The sequence below is a fragment of the Chanodichthys erythropterus genome, chromosome 9, assembly GCF_024489055.1.
Source record: "Chanodichthys erythropterus isolate Z2021 chromosome 9, ASM2448905v1, whole genome shotgun sequence".
Classification (NCBI taxonomy): Eukaryota; Metazoa; Chordata; class Actinopteri; order Cypriniformes; family Xenocyprididae; genus Chanodichthys; species Chanodichthys erythropterus.
This window is the reverse complement of record NC_090229.1, coordinates 27,049,631-27,072,901: the sequence shown is the minus strand read 5'-3', so window position 1 is coordinate 27,072,901 and position 23,271 is coordinate 27,049,631. Positions and strand designations below refer to the sequence as shown.

General features: G+C 34.5%; 1 protein-coding gene across 1 annotated transcript in view; it reads right to left on the bottom strand.

Moving 5' to 3' along the window:
- The window catches only part of si:ch211-158d24.2 (multiple epidermal growth factor-like domains protein 9), a 49,105-nt gene extending 26,110 nt beyond the window's left edge, over nucleotides 1–22,995 (bottom strand). The window contains exons 1-2 of the mRNA XM_067393959.1: nucleotides 22,355–22,995; nucleotides 7,967–8,165 (exon numbers count right to left, since the gene is read on the bottom strand). Of these exons, the coding sequence (XP_067250060.1) occupies nucleotides 7,967–8,165; nucleotides 22,355–22,799 (644 nt within the window). The 5' untranslated portion in view covers nucleotides 22,800–22,995. The remainder of the gene's footprint in view (nucleotides 1–7,966; nucleotides 8,166–22,354) is intronic.
- Nucleotides 22,996–23,271: the final 276 nt, after the last annotated feature.

The window sequence follows — 23,271 nt, the reverse complement described above, 5'->3', positions numbered from 1 at the left end:
TAATGATCAATCACACCCTGTCTCACGCCCTTCCCCTGCATTCACATTCATTAGCAGACAGACCCCTCGTCTGTGTCTGTGGGCTCTCTAAAGCCAGCTGTTGAACAGAACCATTCATTAGGGTGACACATTTAGCATTTGTGTAAACACCAAACAGGGCGGCGTTTTGTAGCTGTTAGCATCATGATGCTTATTTAAATGCATCCAACCCCGTTCTACAGCAACAAATTTAGCCTTATAAAAGCCATGCGTATGGATGGATAGAAACACACACATTATGTATTAGGACAAGCTGATAAATTCAACTTAGAAAAGGCTGTATTCAACAAAGCAGGCTGCTAAAACCCAGGATGGTGAAAGATGTTGGTTATTTGTTGTCATAATATCAGTAAAAATACTCGTAATACAGGAAATAAACCTGCCCGGCCATTAGCACCATCTCAGCTGTGTGAACATGGCATTATAGTATCGACATGTCATTTGTAATATGATACACCGTCACATAAACATTTCAGCCAAGTGTTACACTGTCAGCAAGCTAACTATCTGCAAGTAGACTTAACTCAGATCTGTGATTAAGATATCATTTTCACTTAATTATTTAAATTGTAAGTCGACCAAGTGTATAACTAAATGACAGTGCCGTGCAAGGACTCCACACAGCCTCAAGTTAATATTTTGAGTTATTAATTTAATTGAATATTTTTTAATTATACTACCATTCAAAATATAAAGATGCATTAAATTGATCAAAAGTTAACGTAAATACATTTATAATGTTACAAAATATTTCTATTTCAAATAAATTTCCTTTTCTATTCAAATAATCCTGGAAAAAAATGTCAATCAGTTTCCACAAAAATATTAAGCAGCACAACTTTTCAACATTGACAATAATAAGAAATGTTTCTAGAGCACTGAATCAGAATATTAGAATGATTTCTGAAGGATCATGTGACACTGAAGACTGGAGTAATGATGCTGAAAATTCAGCTCTGACATCACAGGAATAAATTACACTTTAAAACATAATAATAATGTAATAATACCTTTAAAATGTTACAGTTTTACTGTATTTTTGGTCAAATAAATGCAGCCTTGGTGAGCATAAGTACGGAAGAGGATTGGGGTAAGCAATAATAAAAAAATAAAACCATCTTGAGATTAAAGTTGTTAATTTTCAAGAAAAAACACGATACATTTTGAGAAAAAAGTCGAAATAAAATTGAGATTAAACTCATTAAATTATGAGAAAAAAACGTGTTAAATTTCGAGAAAAAAGTTTAGTTAAATGTTGAGAATAAACTCGTTAAATTACGAGAAAAAAGTCAAAATGAAATGTTGAGATTAAACTCATTAAATTTTGAGAAAAAAAAAAACGTTACATTTCGAGAAAAAGGGCGAGATAAAATGTTGAGAATAAACATTAAATTTAGAGAAAAAAGTCAAGATAAAATGAGTTTATTCTCAACATTTTATCTCAACTTTTTTCTCGAAATTTAACGAGTTTTTTTCTCGTAATTTAATGAGTTTATTCTCAAAATTTTATCTCAACTTTTTTCTCGAAATTTAACGAGTTTGTTTTCGTAATTTTAAGACTTGTTTCTCGTAATTTAATGACTTTATTCCCAACATTTTATTTAGACTTTTTTCTCGAAATTTAACAACTTTAATCTCGAGATGGTTTTATTTTTTTATTATTGCTTGGCCCTAATCCTCTTCCGTATATAAGAGACTTCTTTCAAAAACACATTACCATATATATATATATATATATATATATATATATATATATATATATATATATGGTAATGTTTTTATATGAAAGCCAAATTTACTTATTTGAGTTCTAAAACATGATATTTCAAGTAATGTTTAATTAGGATCATACTATGAATTAAAGAAAAATTAAACAATTAAATAATTAGCAAGGCTTTTTTTTTTTAATTAAAATGATGTAATCACTTGTCAGTGACTGTGCTTGTTTCAATAGAAACCCTTATAATTCACACACTAATATGGTGTTTGATCAAATAAAAACTCTTTAAAACAAAAATCGATCAGCATCAGGCAGCACAGACAGATTTTAGCCAAAGCACACACTAATGCAGCCGGCTTGACACATAATATGTCATAATAACATAACCAGGGGCTTCCTTAATCATTTGGATTGGTTGTTGGTGTGTGTGTACGGGTGTGTTTTCAGAGAGAGAAACTGCGTTGAGCAGGCAGCAGTAGCAGAAACCTCATTAATGTTTCAGAGACCCTGGGGCAGATCAGCTGCATATCAACTAGGTCAGTGTTACACAACGACTGGACCCCCTCTTCCCTCTCTCTCTCTCTCTCTCTCTGCTGCCATGGAGATGCCAGCATCATTCTTCTGCCTGCATCCTTCACAACCATGACAACCGTGGAACTGGGGTGCTCTAAACCTCGTCTGATGCTTTTAAAGTGAAAGGCTTAGATGTTTTCCTGAAGGGGGTAGAATTCAGTCTGGTTTCTAAGCAACTGAAGTTGTGCAGATACTAAAACCTTTACTTGCATTATACTTTACTGACTTATTTAAACCACACAGCACTAGTTCCAGTCCTTTAAATTTGGCATAAAACGGGAGTTGTGATGGTCTTTTCTTCCCTATTATGGGAGAAATGGCTTCTCAAACAAGAAAAACAGAGTGGAACTTGATTTTGTCAATCTGGATTTGATTAGATGGTTGATCATTGTGGTTTGATATTGCTGTGATGTCATGTGAGTGACAGGATGTCCCATCCTCAACAGTAAGCATCATCAGAGAAGAGATGTCATTGCAAGAGAGATGGGTTGTGGAGTTATTTACCAGGGCATATGAATTAAAATTAAAAGCAAGCTACTGAGCAACCTCTGACCCGATGTATGACGAACACGGACACGTGGAAGAAAGAGCAAAACAAATCACCAGTCATGAATTAGAAGTCTAAAATGATATTTTTTAAACAGAAATGGAGGATTTCGATATAAGAGAAGAGGGGCTTGAGTTTGTTGCACAGCCCTATTTGTTTGAACCGCGAAAGGCGTCTAAGCTTACGATGCCCCTACATCCTGCGTCATACATTGTATCATTTGGCGCAAGTCGACTTGTGCAGTATGTGTACGGCTGTCCGCCGGAAGCTAGTTATTTGAATTTATAAAGTTTTAAATATGGATATTTTTCTTACAAAAATGCATTGCTTCACTTCAGAAGGCCTTTATTAACCCACTAGAGTCGTATGGATTACTTTTATGATGGATGGATGCATTTTTGGGGGGCTTCAAAACAGGCCATTTTAGAGCTTTGTAGAGCCAGGATATTTTTAAATGAAGAGTTTGGTTCCAAAACACGATAAACGCCATTAAAAAAAAAAAAAAAAAAAGAGTTTCCGCCAAAATCAGTATTGTATCTAATCGGTATTGAAAAGTCATTTATTAATTCTGCGCAAAATGCAATATCCGTCATGTTATTCTGTAATGTTTTCTCCCTTTCTTTCCAAAACACGACAATTTTCTCAATTTTCTGCAGAACGCGATATATCCACTCAACCAATCACAGCGCACTGTAAACATTGAAGGCTTTTTTAAAAGCCGTTTTTTAATACCAATGTACTCGGCAAATGTGTTTATTTAACTGTGCGGTGGCGCCAGATAGTCTTTAATCAGTAATAACAAATCATTTATAACATTAACAAGATGATGACCCGTTGAATTCATTTTGGGAGCAATGGCTGAATGTATTTTTAGTAAAATGTCTGTATATAAGATAAATATTGGCAAAGTTTAGACTCTGTCATATATGTGAATCAAGTTACTTTGTTGTGTATTTTCAATTTGAAAAATAACTTTTATATTGATGGATTAATTGCATTTTGAAAAAAAAAAAAAGTGTCATGGATTTATTGCATTTTGGGGAAAAAATGATTTGTTTTTATAATAAACTTTTTAAAATCAAAATGTAGATTTGAACTTTTAATGTTTTTATAACCAAAAGATGCTATGTGAAAGTCTGAAACAGAAAATAGTGGTTTTCATATTGCCACTTTCTTCAGAAAACACCTTTTTACTCAAATTAATCAAAATGGAGTTATTGTGTTTTGGAACCAAACTCTTCAAATATATCTCCGATTGTGTTCGTCTGAAAGAAGAAAGTCATATACACCTAGGATGGCTTGAGGGTGAGTAAATCATGGGATAATTTTCATATTTGGGTGAACTATGCCTTTAATTTTACTGGCTGAACAGCCCTGTTGATATAACCCAATCCTTATAATGTAAAATTATAAATTTTACTTTAAAGTACATATGAAATTATACTGTTTTAACAATTTCTGTTGTGCCTTAAAGAAGTACACTTATTTTGATGTGTTAATACTAAAGTGCATATATCAGATGATTATAATATTAGTGTTTTTTTTTTGTTTTGTTATTACATTTCAACATAATATTAATGTACTAAATTGCACTTCATCATTACAAATGTGCATATTTTAGTTTTCCATAAATACTTGTCAGTACATTCAGTGGTACACAAGACAATAGAGTAATAATTAAATTAGATATAAAGATTAAGTCCTACTTAAAGGGTTAGTTCACTCCAAAATGAAAATTCTGAAAAGGGATGGTAAAGGGAAGTCATTATTAATTTAGAAATGTTAAAATTTAGAAAAAAGAAAGAAATATAACCCCAAGAGCCAATGTGGTGAAATGAAGTGCCCATAATGGGAATGCAGAACTGACATTTTACCTCCCACATATTGCATCAACAAAGTCAGATGCACACAAAACACACAGTTGGCAGGAATATAAATCATGCAATATACACATTGCAAATCATGAAATTCAGCTCTTCTGATGCAGAACTGCAATCACTTCAGTAAGATTACAATAATCATATACATTCTCTCCTCTGGAAAATTTGCATACAGTTTGTGTACACCACACATGCCGTTTTAGATGCATCTCAACTTAGGCACTATGCCGTTCAACGGGAAACTAATCTCTTTTAAGAACAAAAAAGCCTTGGAAGGTTGCTTTTGATTCGACCATTAGGCTATGCTAATATAAGAATTCATAATATGCAATGGATTCATTTTGGCTACTATAATTTCCCTGAGGAGCTCTTGAGGTATGAACACAGCAGGAGACCAACCTTAGCAGACCAATGGTTTCACAGATTAAACTGTAGCATTCCGTGTACAGAATAATTACAATTATTATTAGAAGCTTCATTACAAAGATCACACAACATCAAAGGTGGTCTACCTGAATAATAACTTATAGCTTGATAAACTCTTTCTCCCGCGAATCAACGTTTGGGTGGGTTTTGAGAAGGTATATAACGGATCATAAATTTTGACCTTCATAAAACGTGATGCTGAACTATCTGAAATGCTGCAGTTCAAAACTGACATTACTTGAGCAGTCTGCTAAAAAATATTCTCAAATAGCTAAGAAAACTATGCATTCGTCCTTAAAGAAATCTCAAAATTTAGCCTTAATCCTTATTATGGAATCATGGTTACGGGCTTTAAAAGCCAATTACTTTACGGCCTCATCCCAAAACAAAGCCGGGACCACAACAATCTGCTCCCTGCAGGGAATGTCATTTAATTAGGCTCAAACTGGAAATACTCAGCATGTCTCACTGTAAACCTTCTAAACAATTAAAGCACAGGACAAATATGCCAACAGGAAACTGATATGTCCTCAAGGTTTTGAGAGAGAGAAGCAATACAGGATTGAGCTAATCTGCTTGATTATCTGTTTACTTATATACTTTAGGGAGAAAGTTAGCTAAATCAGACAAAACCCTGCCTCTTGGGATATCTGGGAACATTCTTAAAGGTAAAAAAGATTCATAAATATATATATATAAAAATGTGTCTGTTTCTGTTTTAAATGGACAATGGACCAACTCTTAAAGGATTCTACTCTAGGGGAAACTGATTCATAAGTTAAGGCTTTAAAAAATTATTTCTGAGCAGCTGGGAGAAATGGAAGTTTTATGAAGATTAACACCAGCCAAAAACTTTAAGAATATCATTTCATACATATTTATTATTAGTTGAGCAGATACCCTGTGTGTAGTATCTTTTAGTTATATTTAAATTATATACACAACCATTCAAAAGTTTCAAAAAATAATAATAACTTTTATTCAGTAAGAATGCATTAAATTTATCAAAAATGACAGTAAAGTGGGGGTGTAACAATATATTCAACAATATATATGTCACGATTTGGTACGATACACAATACTGGTCTCATGATATACAATACTCTCATTATACTTGTCTTTGAACGAAGGGAAAATGGAGTTAAAATATTAAAAAAAAAAAAAAAAAAAAAAAAGGATTACATCTAACATGCATAGTGAGAGTAAACAAAAAGTACTGTTCATTAAAATGCAAAATTTGTCATTACATCAGGGCTGGACCTGAATAGGTTTGAACTTTGACCTTGTCTTCTATGCACACAGCAATGGTGACATCAGGAAAGAAATTAATGATTCTGCTTAGCTAAAAAAAATATTAAAAAATGTTAAAAGTTTTAAATGTAATTTTTTATTAAATCATGTATTTTATTTTTCATTTATTAATAATAATGAATAAACTTGGAAGCTCATATGTGTGACCTTCTATGTTTGTTTCCATATTTGATGTGCCATTACCATATTTGATGTTAAATTAAATCAGTCTAAACTTGTATTTGGGGTAAACTATATATACGGCACATCCTTGATAAATATTGTGATATATTTTGACACAGTATATTGTTACACCCCTAAAGACGTTAATGTTAATGTTATGATTTCTATTTCAAATAAATGCTGTTCTTATGAACTTTCTATTCATTAAATACTGAAACAAATGTATCACAGCCTACACAAACATATGAAGCAGCACAACTGTTTTCACACTGATAATAAGAAATGACACATTTCTTGACACATTGTTTCTGTAGGACACTGAAGACTAAAAATTCAGCCATCAAAGATATAAATTACATTAAAAAATAATAATAATAATTTTTAATTGTTTCACAGTATTATTGTTTTACAGTATTTTTAATCAAATAAATGCCACCTTGAGGAAACATTAAAGGTGCCATCGAACGTTTTTTTAGAAGATGTAATATAAGTCTAAGGTGGCCCCTGAATGTGTCTGTGAAGTTGCAGCTCAAAATACCCCATAGATTTTTTTTTATTCATTTTTTTAACTGCCTATTTTGAGGCATCATTAACTATGCGCAGATTCAGGCTGTGGCCCCCTTAATTGCTCGCGCTCTCCGCCCCCTCCCGAGCTATCGACTCTATCACTGCATAAGCAAAGTTCAAACAGCTAATATAACCCTCAAAATGGATCTTTACAAATTGTTCATCATGCAGCATGTCTAATCGCGTAAGTATTGTATTTATTTGGATGTTTACATTTGATTCTGAATGAGTTTGAGAAATACAATTTACAAATATCACTAAAAATATCATGTTATCATGGATCATGTCAGTTATTATCGCTCCATCTGCCATTTTTCGCTATTGTTCTTGCTTGCTTACCTAGTCTGATGATTCAGCTGTGCACAGATCCAGACGTTAATACTGGCTGCCCTTGTCTAATACCTCGATCATGAGCTGGCATATGCAAATATTGGGGGCGTACATATTAATGATCCCGACTGTTACGTAACAGTCTGTGTTATGTTGAGATTCGCCTGTTCTTCTGAGGTCTTTTAAACAAATGAGATTTATATAAAAAGGAGGAAACAATGGTGTTTGAGACTCACTGTATGTCATTTCCATGTACTGAACTCTTGTTATTAAACTATGCCAAGATAAATTAAATTTTCAATTTGATGGCACCTTTAAAAACCTTTAAAAAATCGTATAGGCCCCAAACTTTTGAACAGTATGTTTTTGTAATTCTGAAAACTGAATTTAATGTTCCACAATGCCTCTTACCTGTCACAGCTTGAGCCGTCCGCACCGAAGGTGTCACATGCACAGGGCAGGCAGCCAATGGTGCCGTTGGTGAAGTGATCTTCCTCACACTCTTCACACTGCAGCCCAGTGTAACCCGGCATACAGTCACACTGACCTGTTTCACGTTCGCACTCATCAGGGTCCGACACTCCTTCACCGCTGCAGTTACACACCAGCTCTTCAGAGGAGACAGACAAAGGATTCCTTATGAATATTTGACAACCAAAGAGGGGCAATGTTAAGATCATCAAATATTGATATAAAAATACAGACAAATTCACCCTGCACCCTGCACACTATAAAAAAAGGTTTCTTTAGATTTTTAAAATCTAAATAGTTCAAAATAGTTCTTCTATGGCATCACTGCGAAAAAACACTTTTAAAATTATTATTGTTAATAAGAGTGTATATCTGCTCTCCTTAATATCTTATTGGTTTAAGAAAGCATTTCTCATCTTATAAACCCCCAAACACCCTTGAATGAGGCTCAAGAATCACTTCAAATTAACATCAAACCAGAAATGTGCTCAAATTATGACATAACTTCAAAATATGAATATTATTAAAGACATGTAAAAATATATACTGCAATGGATGTCATAAATTCTTTTACAAATGTATCATTGCAATTTTTTTTTTCCTTAAAGGGATAGTTCACCCAAAAATAAAAATCTGGTGTGTATCTGCTTACCCCCAGGGCATCCAAGATGTAGGTGACTTTGTTTCTCTGTCATATAATGCATGGCAATGGTAACAAAATCTATGAGATAAAAAAAAAAAAAAAAAAAACATGCACAGACAAATCCAAATTAAACCCTGCAGCTTGTGACGACACATTGATGTCCTAAGACACTAAACGATCGGTTTGTGCGAGAAACCGAACAGTATTTATATCATTTTTTATCTATAATACACCACTATGTCCAACTGCCTTGAGCATCTGGTGTGTGAGGTCTGAAAACGCGCTCTGATGCCGGTAGTGATGTGTCGTTCTTGAACTTAATGCGACTCGGGAAGAACGAGTCATCTCGGGGGATGATTCGCTCAGTCGCGCATGCACAATATTCTATAGGTTCTGTACTGCTAGTAGTAGTTCACCTGTTTCAGTCAATGCAGTCTGAGCCGGAAAGAGAATTGATTCATTCATTTCATGAGTCTTTTGGGTTTTTGAGTCGTTCCTTAATCACGTGACAGACCCATACGCTAAACCAATGTCATTTAATTTATGTCATTATGTCCTTTTTGAGCAATCTTCTTATACATATATTAGACCAATATGTGAAGTCTGCCTAGGAAAAGCAATTATTATACCAGCAAACTCAAAATTGGAGTAAAAATGAACAAACTAGGCTATAAATACTTTGTATTGCAGGCTTGGATTATTATATTATTATATAGCCTAGTGTTTATGTACAGATAGACAGTAAAAAAGACAAATTAATCAATATTTTGTTTATAACAGGGTTTTATTTATATATTTATAATAATAACACACCAAAGATCCTCAAGAAACAGAAATGTCAGAAATAGCGTATGGGTCTGTCACGTGATTAAGGAACGACTCAAAAACCCGAAAGACTCATGAAACGAACTAATCAATTCTCTTTCCAGCTCAGACTGCATTGGTTTAGCATATGGGTCTGTCACGTGATTAAGGAACGACTTAAACCCGAAGGCTTGTCAAGAGGTGAGGTGAACTTAATCAGCTTATCATAAACTGAAGACCCAGGTAAAGAATGAATTAATCTTTTCTGTATCTTATAGCATTGTAGTTTTTTATTGTTTGTAGTGTGATCAACATTTGTGTAAGTAGTAGATGTGTTGGGGAAGTAACACGTAACATTTTAATTACATTTTGCTAAAATGAACGAAATGACTATAAACAAGATTTGTTCATTTTGCTGAATGAGACTCAAAAGTCTGAGTCTGTAAAATGATCCGAACTTCCCATCACTAGATGCCAGAAGTGATCTCTCCTGCGTATGGTCAATGAGTGCGAGAGATCACTTCCACGTCAGAGTGCATTCAGACCTCACAGACCGGATATTAGAAGTAAAAATTATATAAATACTGTTCGGTTTCTCGCACAAACTGATCGTTTCGTGTCTTAGGACATCAATGTGTCGTCATGAGCCGCAGGGTTTAATTTGGATTTGTCTATGCATGTTTTTTTTACTCTTATAGACGAAGTTCCCATTGACGCGCATTATAAGACTGACAACTGCAACGGTTGGAGTTAAAAATCATCATTTGTGTTCTACTGAAGAAACAAAGTCACCTACATCTTGGATGCCCTGGGGGTGAGCAGATAAACATCAAATTTTCATTTTTGGATGAACTATCCCTTTAAAAATGAACAAATATAAATATATTACATAAGTCATGATTAGTTATATTTTTTTCTGTTTTGTACACTCTCATGGCAATAACTATTTTACATAGTGAATTAGAAAATTTTGTCACTCAAAACATACAAATTAATATGAATTTCTCCTATATCAAAATGTAAAAGAGATTTTCCATTATATCTGGTTGGTTTTATGCGCTATAACTTACTTAATTTTATTCAAGTCAAAAATATTATTTAATATCACTGAATCAACTTCTATATAAGGTTACAACAACAACAACAAATTTATGGCTATATTAGGTTGAAGTAGCTCCATACGACAACACTCAAACTGTGTTGCAAACCCTGGTTAAAAAACTGCAACTAATGGAGAAACCATGATAAACTGTCACCCGTAGAGCGTTCAAACATTAATGCAGCAATCCTGCTCTGTAGTAAATTTCTCCTTCAAGATCAAGTCTGCTACGCATCACTCTACTCCATCTTGCTGATCTCTGCCAGCTGTAATGAATGACTCCCTCCAGCCTGATTCTTTGATAGCTCATTAAGTTGATATTAGACTGAGAGAGTGCAGATCTTTAGTATCAGGAGAGGATGTAGAACACAACCTCTAAAGGCAATTCAGTGACATTATATTCCAACATGGCAGCAATTGCCTGCTCAAGGGAACAAGTGAAGCTTGTGTAATTGCAAATCTATACCAACTGTGATCAAATCGAAGAGGATTTTCCAGCAATGTTGCTTTAATATTTAAATATTGATCTGAATTTAGTCCGGAAACTATTCGTCTCAGCATTATTGAGTTGATCAGCAACATCTGTATGTTGAATCCAGCTGTGATTAGGCTTAGAATTGAATATAATTGGTTGTAAATGTTCCTTTCTTATCACTACTAGAGAGCCTGATGTGATTGAACCTGCTTTTCCCTCATGAGCACCACAGCTCGAGTATGTGATAACTTACTAGGACACTGATTCGGTTTGCTAATGATCATGTGTTTGATCTAAAAAGCAAAGAGGGCTGTATTTATAAAAATGTAAATCTGAAAGAGCACATTTGAATCCATCTTTCATGTAATACATGTTTTTATTCATCAGCCTTTGTTCATCCGTGTATACCCGAAGCAACCCTTTTATCCCTTAGAGGGAACGGCTTATTCCCTTTGGTGGTCATTTAGTTCAGGGGACAGAAATCAAAGCCAGGCGAGGTGTTAAAGGAACAGTTAATCCAAAATTTAAAATTCTGTCATCATTCCCGTCATGTTGTTCCAAATGCTGATTTCTTCCATGGAACAAAAAAGGAGAATTTCAATGCTTGTCGACCAATTACATGCAATTAGTTTCCATGTAGCTACAAAGGCTTCAAGCTTCACAAATGAAGCAAAAACACAATAAAAACATCACAAAAGTTGTCCGTGCAACTCATGCGCTATATTTCAAGTCTTCTGAAGAGATTCGAGAGCTTTGTGTGAGGGACAGACTGAAATGTAAGGTTTTATTTAATGAAAATCCAGTGAACTGTAACCGGATCATTGAGTGAACTCAAGAATCAGATGAGCTAATCAACTGATTCATTGAAAAGATCCAACTCAAAAGAGCAATTTGTTCACTCATGAATACATGTACCACAAAAGAATACTGAGTATGTTTACACGACAATGATATGCTTAAAACGGAGATGTTTTTCCTACGAGTTTTCCGCATACAGACAACACCGTTGTCAAAATCCCCATTCACACGAAACCATGAAAACAACTAAAGACACTGTATTCTGCTGGCAGGCCATTAGATGGCGATGAAACACTATAGACTGAACATGTAATTCACATATGCATGACGTCATCGTTTTCACAGATTCACGTTTTTTGTGGTTTACACAGAGACTGTTTTCAAAACCTTCCACTTTGAAACCCGTTTTCAAAAGTTTGCGTTTTCAGGCACCCAAAACTATAACGAACTGTTCATTTACATGCCAACGGAACTGTAACTGTTTTCAACTAAAAACATTAAACATTTATGTGTTTTGACAGTGTCATGTAAACAGCACCTAAGTCATATGGGTTTAGAATGACAGAACACCCTACTGTTGATCCAAACCTGTATGACTTTTCTTTCTTTTGTTTTTTGAAAGAAATATAAACTTTTAGGGTATTTACGTGACAACAATGTACTAAAAATGGAAAAGTTTTACTTTGCTTTTTTAGGGTACAGATGACAACCTTGTGAAAACGATCCCCGTTCACACTGTTCCACGAAAATTACCAAAAGCTATGTATTCTGCTGCCAGGCCAGTAGTTGGCGATGTCCCTTTGTAAAGAAACATTATGCACTTATAGACACTAATGGCCCTATTTTAACAATCTAAGAGCATGGTCTAAAGTGCACGGCATGTCCGAATCCACTTTTGCTAGTTTAATGACAAGAAAAATGGTCCGCGCGCCCAGCGCATGGTCTCAAAGGGTTGTCCCTATTCTCTTAATGAGTAATGGGTGTGTTTTGGGCATAACATGCAATAAACCAAACAAAGTCTCATCTCCCATTCAATTTAAAAGCCAGTTGTGCTTGTGCCATGGCGGATTCGCTATTTACATGGCAGGATTTGCAAGTGGAAAAACTGAACGCTTCTCTAGCGAGGAAATGGATCTGCTCGTGCGCGAGGTTAAAGCGCGCAAGCAGACCATCTACAAGCCAGATTCCACCAAAGGGCAATTCCACGCAAAGGTCATCTTTACTATGAAAAAAAAAAGTTTTAACCAAAAGAACAAAACCCTTTTTAAATTGTCCATTTAGGTCTGTAATATACTGTATTAATGTGCTCTAACAGAAATTTTAAGAAAATTGCCTTGTTTATCCACAATATATGTGGTAAGTAACAATGCTTAAATTAAATTTTCAACCAACCATATTTCATGCTTTCAAAAAAGGGATCAAAGACCCCATTTTTTAAACTTTAATTTTAGCAGTAAGCATTGTGTAGAAAGATGGATACATGCCTGAGAAATAAATACACTCATTTAGTCATAACAGCACTGCCTGATGAATTTATAAGGGCTAGAATAAAGAGGTCAGGACGCTTCAGTGCTCTGTCACGTCCGTAACGTTTTAATGATTAAGTTTATGTCATATAACAATTATAAATGCAAATAACTTGAAACTTTATATGCAAAGCTAAATTATGTTTATGCTTATTAGGATCAACAATTCATTTCACTACGTTGCTGTGAACAACCATAATAAGCGTTACGGACGTGACCGTTACGGACGCTTCATATTAAATCCTATGAGTTTGCTTCTTTATATTGCTATCATCTGTTTCAGGCTTACCATATCAGAACATACCCAATAATCGCAATACTCTTTGTGCTTTGTTAGTTTTAATATGAAAAAGGTTTAACTTTCAAATTCAGTCGATTTTATTATTTTTTTTTTTAAAAAAATAAACAATAGATGTCGCTATTTAATATCCTACGGCGTGTGACAGATTAGCTTCTGCAGCGCCTGTAAGCGGCGGATCAGGCGCACATGAATCGATCTTCTCTTCCTCTTGCCAGAGAACGAAATATGAACATCAAAAGGTAGGCCTATATGATACAGTACAACTTATAGAAGAGCATTGTGTCTCATAGGACACTTCCCTCGGGAATTGGGATGTCGCGTTACCTGTTGGTTAAAAATGAATAGCCTAGCCTATAATGATCACAATCCGCGCGATCAAACAAAATGAAAATAATACGATTGCAATAATTTTGACTTGAAATAAAGTTTGATCATTTTGACTCAAGACTCCGCTTTAAACTCTGAAAACTAGACGAAAAAAACCGTGTGGTCATTCATACACAAAACATAAAACTGACATGATTGCGATTGGCAATAGTGTCAATCGGTTCACCTGACTGTGGGGAAAACATGCGATTTTAAACTGCTTTATGATAAACATTAATATTTGTCAATGTATTTTAGCATGCAGTTCTGTAAGAAGGAAAATCATGGTCTCTAAATTGATTCTTGAACAACGCACATGCTTGTCAACATGAGAAATAGGTCTAATCTATAACCTTTTGCACTACAGAGTATAACGTTACATTTGTATAAAGTTTAGTAAAAAGTTGATCAATTGTGGAGTCTTACCATACTGGTATCCCAGATTTCAATATTTGGTGGTGTACATGCTTGCTTGAGGTCTCTGTGAAAGTTTTAAAGCAGTTTTAAACCAGTCTTCTGTGCCGCTTTCAGACCGGTCACATCCGTAACGGAAAACTGTCACATCCGTAACGTTGTTTTTTCCTCATTAATGCGAACACGAAAAATGAAATAAAATTATTATTTTATGCTCTGTGGAGAGCCAACCCTTCTTTATTCGGTGGGCAGTATTACTTTTGGTTTGCGCAATGTAATTCACAGAATTCTTAAAAAATATGTTGTCACCCAAAACTTAGTGACTTTTTTTGTCACGTCCGTAACGCTGTATATTTCCCTCATCTAAAAAATAAAACAGTTGAGTAGACTGACATTTTTCTAATGTCTGGACTCCTTTAGTAAGGGATTATGAATATATAAATAGACGGTTCAATATGTTGCTATTAAATGCATTCTTTGAGCATTTATATTTCAAGTTTTGACTCCAAATGTCACGTCCATAACGCTGGAATTGCCCCAAAGCATTTATATATCTTTATGCACACACTCCTTATGCACAATCTTTTACATTGTGATCCTTTTATTTTGAATATTTGCCATGTTTGTGTGCTGCTGCGCATCCTTGTATATGTGTGTAATAAGCAAAGTATGCGTGCATATTACTAACACGCTTTTTTTTTTAACAACAAAAAAATATTGCACCATTGACTTTAGACCAGGTTGAACAATTGGTCAATGGAGCAGTCTATTTCAGTTGCCTCAAAATATCAACGCGCCAACAATGCACCTGAACACACCTTGTTTTCAGACCAGCACGCCCATGGGCGAAAATGATAACTTGGTCAGGCTGAAACTAGCAAAAAACACTTGCATCGCGTCTGCCGTTGCATTGCACTGGGTGTATGATAAGGCCCTAAACATGTAATACGCATGCGCATGACATCACCGTTTTTTTCACAAATTTGCATTTTTGTTGTTTACATGGAGACGATAATGATATTGTTTGCCTAAAAAAATACTTTTTTTAAGCCACCAAAATACCATTTTTTTAAGCCAATTTTCTGTTTTTAGTTAAAAACGGTGTCGTGTAAACAGCCCCTAAATCAGCAAGGATGCATAAAATTGAAAACAAGTGAGACAGTAAAGACATTTAAAATGTTACAAAAAATTATATTTGAAATAAATGTTCTTTTTAACTTCATTTATCAGTGAATCATGAAAAAATCGCTTTCCACAAAAATATTAAGCAGCACAACTTTTCAACACTGATAAAAATAATAAATGTTTCTTGAATACCAAATCAGCATATTAGAATGATTTCTGAAGGATCATGTGACTGAAGCCTGGAGTAATGATGCTGAATATTCCGTTTGCCATCACAGGAATTAATAATATCTTAAACATCAATAATTTTATCCCTTAAAACTCATCTTTGATCATCAAAATGACATATTTAAATGTTTTTTTCCTGTGAAAAAAAACTTCTTCATGCCTTAAAATAGCTTGAATGTGACTCTACACCCTTGCCTCATTTAATATACGTGGATCAATGAATATGCAAATTAGCCCCGCCTCCACTCACACCAGCTCAGAGATCCACTCGGTCAACTTACTGAGGTAAATTCTGCACAATGGTATCGCTCTTTACAACATCGGACACATAACGGTAATTAATATGATTAGCCTTTTTCTTGGCTATGTTATCAAACAGATAATGTGTTGTTAATGTTACACTAACCATGTTCCAGTTCACCATGTCAGAGTCAGACAGCTGCTTTCTAACAATCAGTATCCTTACAATCGCTTTGAATAACTCAGAACGTCAATGGAGAAAGGCATTTGGTTCATCATAACATCGTAATATACATCATACACCCACCATATTACTAAATCTACATGATTTTTCATATCAGCAGAAAAATATACCAGGATAAGCTGCGAGACTCCCCTGCTAGTTTGCTGTTAATGATATGCTAAAGCCCGCCGGCACGTTGACATAACTGGTTACAAGGTAATATAACATTTCACAATATTACCGTTATGACTGTGTTTTTGATCAACGAAATGCAGCCTTGGTGAGCATAAGAGATATCTTTCAAAAGCATAAAAAAATCTTACTGTCCACAGACTTTTGAACGGTTGTGTACATATAACAACACAATAATCAATGCACTCAGACATATCTATTAAAGAACATCATCAATGTAATTTTACCAATAACATCAACAATGGCATGTTCGTCGTGCAGATTAATGCATATGACTGAAGATTCAGATCAATGAACTCCATTAAGAGCCAGACATCTTTCTGTGAATCTCTCATGCCTTCATCCCCAAGACCCCATTTTACCAGATTTACTGCAGTAGGTCACCCAGAGGGGCACCTGCCGAAAGCGAAAAACATCATTTGTATGCACCGACAGACACACCTTCTAACACACAGAGCTGTGGAGTGTGTACGAAAACACCTTCTGCTCCTGAGGGGGGCTGTGGAGGGTGCGGATAAGAAGCTTACACATCACAGTCTGACAGATTATACAAACATCCATGTAAATGAGGCTGCCGACCAGATTCATCGCTTTATGAGAATATTCTGAAAATATTAAATATGACAGTGCGATTACAACTGAACCATCTTGAGAGGATGAACCTTTGATGTGAGGTAAATGTGTTGTGGCTTCATTCACCTTGGGCGTATGATAATGAACCATCAGTAAATAAAAACATGAACTAAACATGAACTTGTTTACTGTGAAGAAGGGTGCCGTTGTATATTAGGGGTCGTTCCATGTTAGATATGAAGCTAAAAGACAAGACAGACACCGAGTGTCAGACAACAAAAGAAAGAACACAGGTTTCTCAGTGTGAAAGAGTCGCATCTTTCAGAACAAACATATTCTTCTGTACATTAGTTCCAGTGGAAATGGCACTCATCCCACTCGGGCACACAGACTCGAGTCAGACAGTTCACTGGGCCATCTAATGCACAGCTGCTAGCATGTAGGTCAAACTCGCTCACCTCTAAAATCATACTCATCATAAAGGATTTATCTGTTTCCATTAGATTATTTCACATGCCACTCTAGCTAAAGTCCTATACATAAGAAAGCTCTGATTACAGTAAATGCATCTAAACAGATTATACCTTTTATAGGGTTGTGCAACATTCAGAAGTGGATCACCTTTGTTTTAAAAAGAATGCCATTTAAATTAAAATGGAATAAAATGAAAAGAATTACATTTTATTGTCGTTTTCAATAATAATTTCATGTTTCTGTATGAATTCATCCATAAAACAGAGTATTGAGTACTTCTGGAAACAAATTAATTTAATTTAAACACTTAAATTACATACAGTACCATTTTCTTTTTTTTCATTGATTGCAATACAGTTTAAATAAAATTAAAATGTAAATACTAGATCAAAAACATAAACTTAAAAAACTTGAAAATTAGAAATGTTGCCCTGGCAACTAAATGAAATAAAGTTTAAGTTGAAGTACTAAAATTATAAAATTACTAAAACAGAAATAAAAAAATAAGCAAAAGCTAAATAGAAATATTTTTAAAAATAAATAAAAAAGACAAAAGCAAATAACAAAAAAACTAAAAATTCAAAATAATAATACTAGGCCTATAATAGTATAAATAAATAATACTAAAATAACATGACTGTAAAAAATAATAATAATAATAATTTGTTGCAATTAGTTATCACAGCTTAAAATTTAGTGGAGGTTTTATTTTTTTATTTATTTATTTTTTTTGTGACTCAAAAACCCAAGTTGATTAAACTTAAAATGTTAAGGCAGCATGAAAACGTACTTTTTTTTAAGTTAAAACAACATATTATTAGTTATTCTATTAGTTATTAAGTTTTAAGTTGTGAAAACTACATGCAGCAGTATGTTAATATAAGGATAATATAAACACAATATATACAAAATAAATGGAGTATTTCATAACATATGGAGTATTATATATACAGAACATATAGTATAGGCTATTTATATGTATATGTATACGATCTTTTCTAGAAATTTTCCATGTTTTGTGTATGATAACATGGGTAGTTCATAAATTAAATGATTATTGTATTGTTTAAATGAAAGTTACAATTTAAAAATTAATTTAAATGCATTACTTTAAAAAAAAAAAAAAAATATATATATATATATATATATATATATATATATATACACCAGGGTGAAATTATTTTATGTATTTCACAAAGAGAAGCAGGTCCGTTTTGTTGTTGTTTTGGACTAATAAAATCTTTGAATGTGTATTCAGTAAATGTATCTTCCTCTCAATGTAATTCCAGTTCAAAATTCAATTTACGTGGCCAATTCAGTTCAAAATTCAAAACAATTCTTAAACTCTGAATTTGCCCAACCCAGTCTCTTTACAATAAAAATGCCTTCTGGACATTTTTCTTCAAGATGCTTGTTGTATTGATGTGAAATATATCAATCTAAATGGAAGTAGTTCTATGTAGTGTCCACTCTCGATTTCCAGCCCACTTTCTCTGACCCTGCAGAGGTTCTGTTATCTGAAGGGCTCGCCTAGCACTTCCTGTGTCCTAATAACAGCAGGCTTAGACAATGCAAAGCTTTTGTGGACATTGTCTCCAAATTATAACCTCACCATCAGGAACAATAGCAGTGGTATGTCTAATCACAATGGCAGGGCAGAGAAGGGTTAAACATCTGTAGTACATGTTGCCTATTTTTACTCATCTGGAAATGTGTTAGTATTTTTTTAATTTGGTTTGGTATCATTTCTTTGCATTTTGGTTGGGAGTGTGGTTGAAGATTAGTGCAAGAAAGCAAATTTAGCCAAAATGTTATGCAGAAACACCCCTATGCGATCCAGCTGCTTTTCTTTGTCCCCAGTTGTTCTTTTGAAAGTGGGTATAAGTTTCGAAATATCTACAAACATCTAAGCCTATATGAGTGTAAACTCAGTGGGGTCAGTGACCCTTTTGTCAGTGCACTGGTGGTAACTGTTAGTTTTGTTGTCTTGGGGATTTAGCATTATTATGGAAAAGTAGGCCAAGTCTATTGATATTTCCATAAGAACAATTGGTGCACCCAAACAACCATGTAAATGCAAGATTTATGTAGACCTCAATCTCATTAACAGTGTGACCTGGTTCTTCTACACATACACACAATGGATAATCTACTAGCAACATAGCAATGAAACCATTCCACTAAGAATGTTAACAATCCCAGCTGGAAATACGGGCTGATATTCTGGAAATACTGGTTGATGATGTCCTTTAACTGATATAGCTCACAGCTCCTGAATCCCTTCATACTGAAGGGTTAAAGTCAGGACAGACAGACAACTGGCTAGTTAGGACAAATACCCCACAGTTCAATCAATAAAGAGCCCAGGAACATTAGAATATGATGCCATATTATATCAATGGATAAGCCCATTAAACATCATAAGAGCCTGTTACATAATAATGATATATAAATAAAATAAAGGTCAAGTTGTACTTTAAATCAATGCATTCAGATGATGGAATGATAGATTTAATCTGGATGGATGGATGGATGGATGGATGGATGGATGGATGGATGGATGGATGGATGGAATAGACATAGAATGATAGAATGACAGATAGAATGATAGAACGAAAGATAGAAAGACAGATAGAATGATAGATAGAATGATAGATAGAATGACAGAATGATAGATAGAACGACAGATAGAATGATAGATAGAACGATTGATAGAATGATAGAACGATAGATAGAATGACAGAATGATAGATAGAACGACATATAGAATGACAGATAGAATGATAGAACGATAGATAGGATGACAGATAGAACGATAGATAGAACAACAGATAGAACGATTGATAGAACGATAGACAGATAGAATGATAGATGGAACAATAGAACAATAGATAGAATGATAGATAGAATGATAGACAGATAGAACGATAGATAGAGGAGAACGATAAAATGATAGAATGATAGAACGACAGGTAGAACGACAGACAGACAGAATGATAGAATGATGGATAGAACGATAGACAGAAAAAATGATAGATAGATAGAACAATAGAATGATAGACAGAAAAAAATGATTGATAGATAGAACGATAGATAGATAGAACAATAGTTAGAACGATAGATAGAATGATAGAACAATAGATAGATAGATAGATAGATAGAATGATAGATAGAATGATAGATAGACAGAATGATAGAACGATAGATAGATAGAACAATAGATAGATAGAACGATAGAATGATAGATAGAATGATAGATAGAACGATAGATAGAACAATAGATAGAATGATACATAGAATGATAGATAGAATGATAGATAGATAGAATGATAGTACAATAGATAGATAGATAGAACGATAGAACGATAGATAGATAGATAGATAGATAGATAGATAGATAGATAGATAGATAGATAGATAGATAGATAGACAGAACGATAGATAGAATGATAGTACAATTGATAGATAGATAGAACGATAGATAGATAGAACGATAGAATGATAGACAGAAAGATAGATAGATAGAATGATAGTACAATAGATAGATAGATAGAACGATAGATAGATAGAACGATAGAATGATAGACAGAAAGATAGATAGATAGAATGATAGTACAATAGATAGATAGATAGAACGATAGATAGATAGAACGAAAGAACAATAGAATGATAGATAGAACGATAGAGAGAACGATAGAACGATAGATAGATAGATAGATAGATAGATAGATAGATAGATAGATAGATAGATAGATAGATAGATAGATAGATAGAATGATAGAATGATAGACAGAACCATAGAACGATAGATAGATAGATAGATAGATAGATAGATAGATAGATAGATAGATAGATAGATAGATAGATAGATAGATAGATAGATAGATAGAACCATAGAACGATAGATAGAACGATAGATAGATAGATAGATAGATAGATAGATAGATAGATAGATAGATAGATAGATAGATAGATAGATAGATAGATAGAACGACAGAACGATAGATAGATAGATAGATAGATAGATAGATAGATAGATAGATAGATAGATAGATAGATAGAAAGATAGATAGATAGATAGATAGATAGATAGATAGATAGATAGATGATAGATAGATAGATAGATAGATAGATAGATAGATAGATAGATAGATAGATAGATAGATAGATAGATAGAACGATAGATAGATAGATAGAATGATAGAATGATAGCCAGAACGAAAGATAGATAGAACGATAGAATGATAGATAGACAGAACGATAGATAGATAGAATGATAGATAGACAGAACGATACATAGAATGATAGATAGACAGAACGATAGAACGATAGATAGATAGAATGATAGATAGACAGAACGATAGATAGAACGAAAGATAGACAGAACGATAGAACAATAGATAGATAGAACGATAGAATGATAGATAGACAGAACGATAGATAGATAGAACGATAGAACGATAGATAGAACGATAGAACGATAGAACGATAGATAGATAGATAGATAGATAGATAGATAGATAGATAGATAGATAGATAGATAGATAGATAGATAGATAGATAGATAGATAGATAGATAGATAGATAGATGTGAGGTGTTGATCATCATGTCTCATGGCTGTGACTGCTAATGGAGTGATTGTGAGAGGCAGACGGCGGACTGCAGGAATGATGTTTGTTCAGGACAGGATTATGAAGCAGAAGGCAGGGAAAGGCCTGATGTTCGCACTGATTAGATAGAGCTACTAAATCACATGCTTAATAAGAGTATTCTCGTCATTTTTGTTGTCATAAATGTGATTTCTAAATTGTACTATTCAGTCATTTCGTTATCCATTTGAACTCACCTTGAGAATTGTCAGAGGTTGTGCTAAAATCGGGCACGATTCCTGATCTGTCTGCTTTATTATCAGAGATCTGCGTGTCTTTCATCTGCGCTTCAACAGAGCTGAGCTTCCTCCGATCAAACGCGGCCATGTAGCTGGGATTAGACAGGGATGGGGTGGAGGGGTCCGTTGTTGGTGGTTTAATGGTGGCTGCTGGTGAGGCGACATTTATCGGTTTTCTGGCGGACGCGATCGTGGGCGCTGGTGTTAATGCGACAATACCGAGCCGGTACCCTGGAAACTCGTTCGCGCTCGTATCTGGATGCTCTTCGGCGATTGTACGAGATTTCCGTAGTACTAACGGCAGCGCATCGTAGGAATGAACTGCCTCGGATAACCCCATGCACACAAACACGATGAATGGGAAAGCCGGAGATGTAAACATCATTAAGGCAAGCCACCACATAATAATAATCTCAACGCTCCATGAAAACCTCCTCAAAACGGACTCCGCAATGCCTCCGTCCTCCAATTTCCATCGGGTTATTCCAAACCAGGTGGTTTCCAAGCCGCCCCGATGTAGCCTACTCCACCATATCCGAGAGAGACCCCCTTTTTCTCAATGGCTCTGAACCGACTGCAAGGTGTTTGATGCGCACCGACCTGTAGTAGCAGCGAAACGCTTTAGAGTGGCACACGTACTGGCCAATCAGAATGCAGGATGAGATAACCGCTGAAGAGCGATGTGTTGTTTTTCTCCCCGCTTGACAGACGGTGAGGCGTCTGATTGGTCAAAACCAGGCGCATCGAAACCTCGCTGGCTGGTTCATGCAGTCAGGCGATCATTACAATATTTTCGTTTTATAGCCTATTGTTGAATCAGCCGTGGAGAAAAAAATAAGAAAACGCGTTTCGAAATATTTAAGGACTTTCAAAAT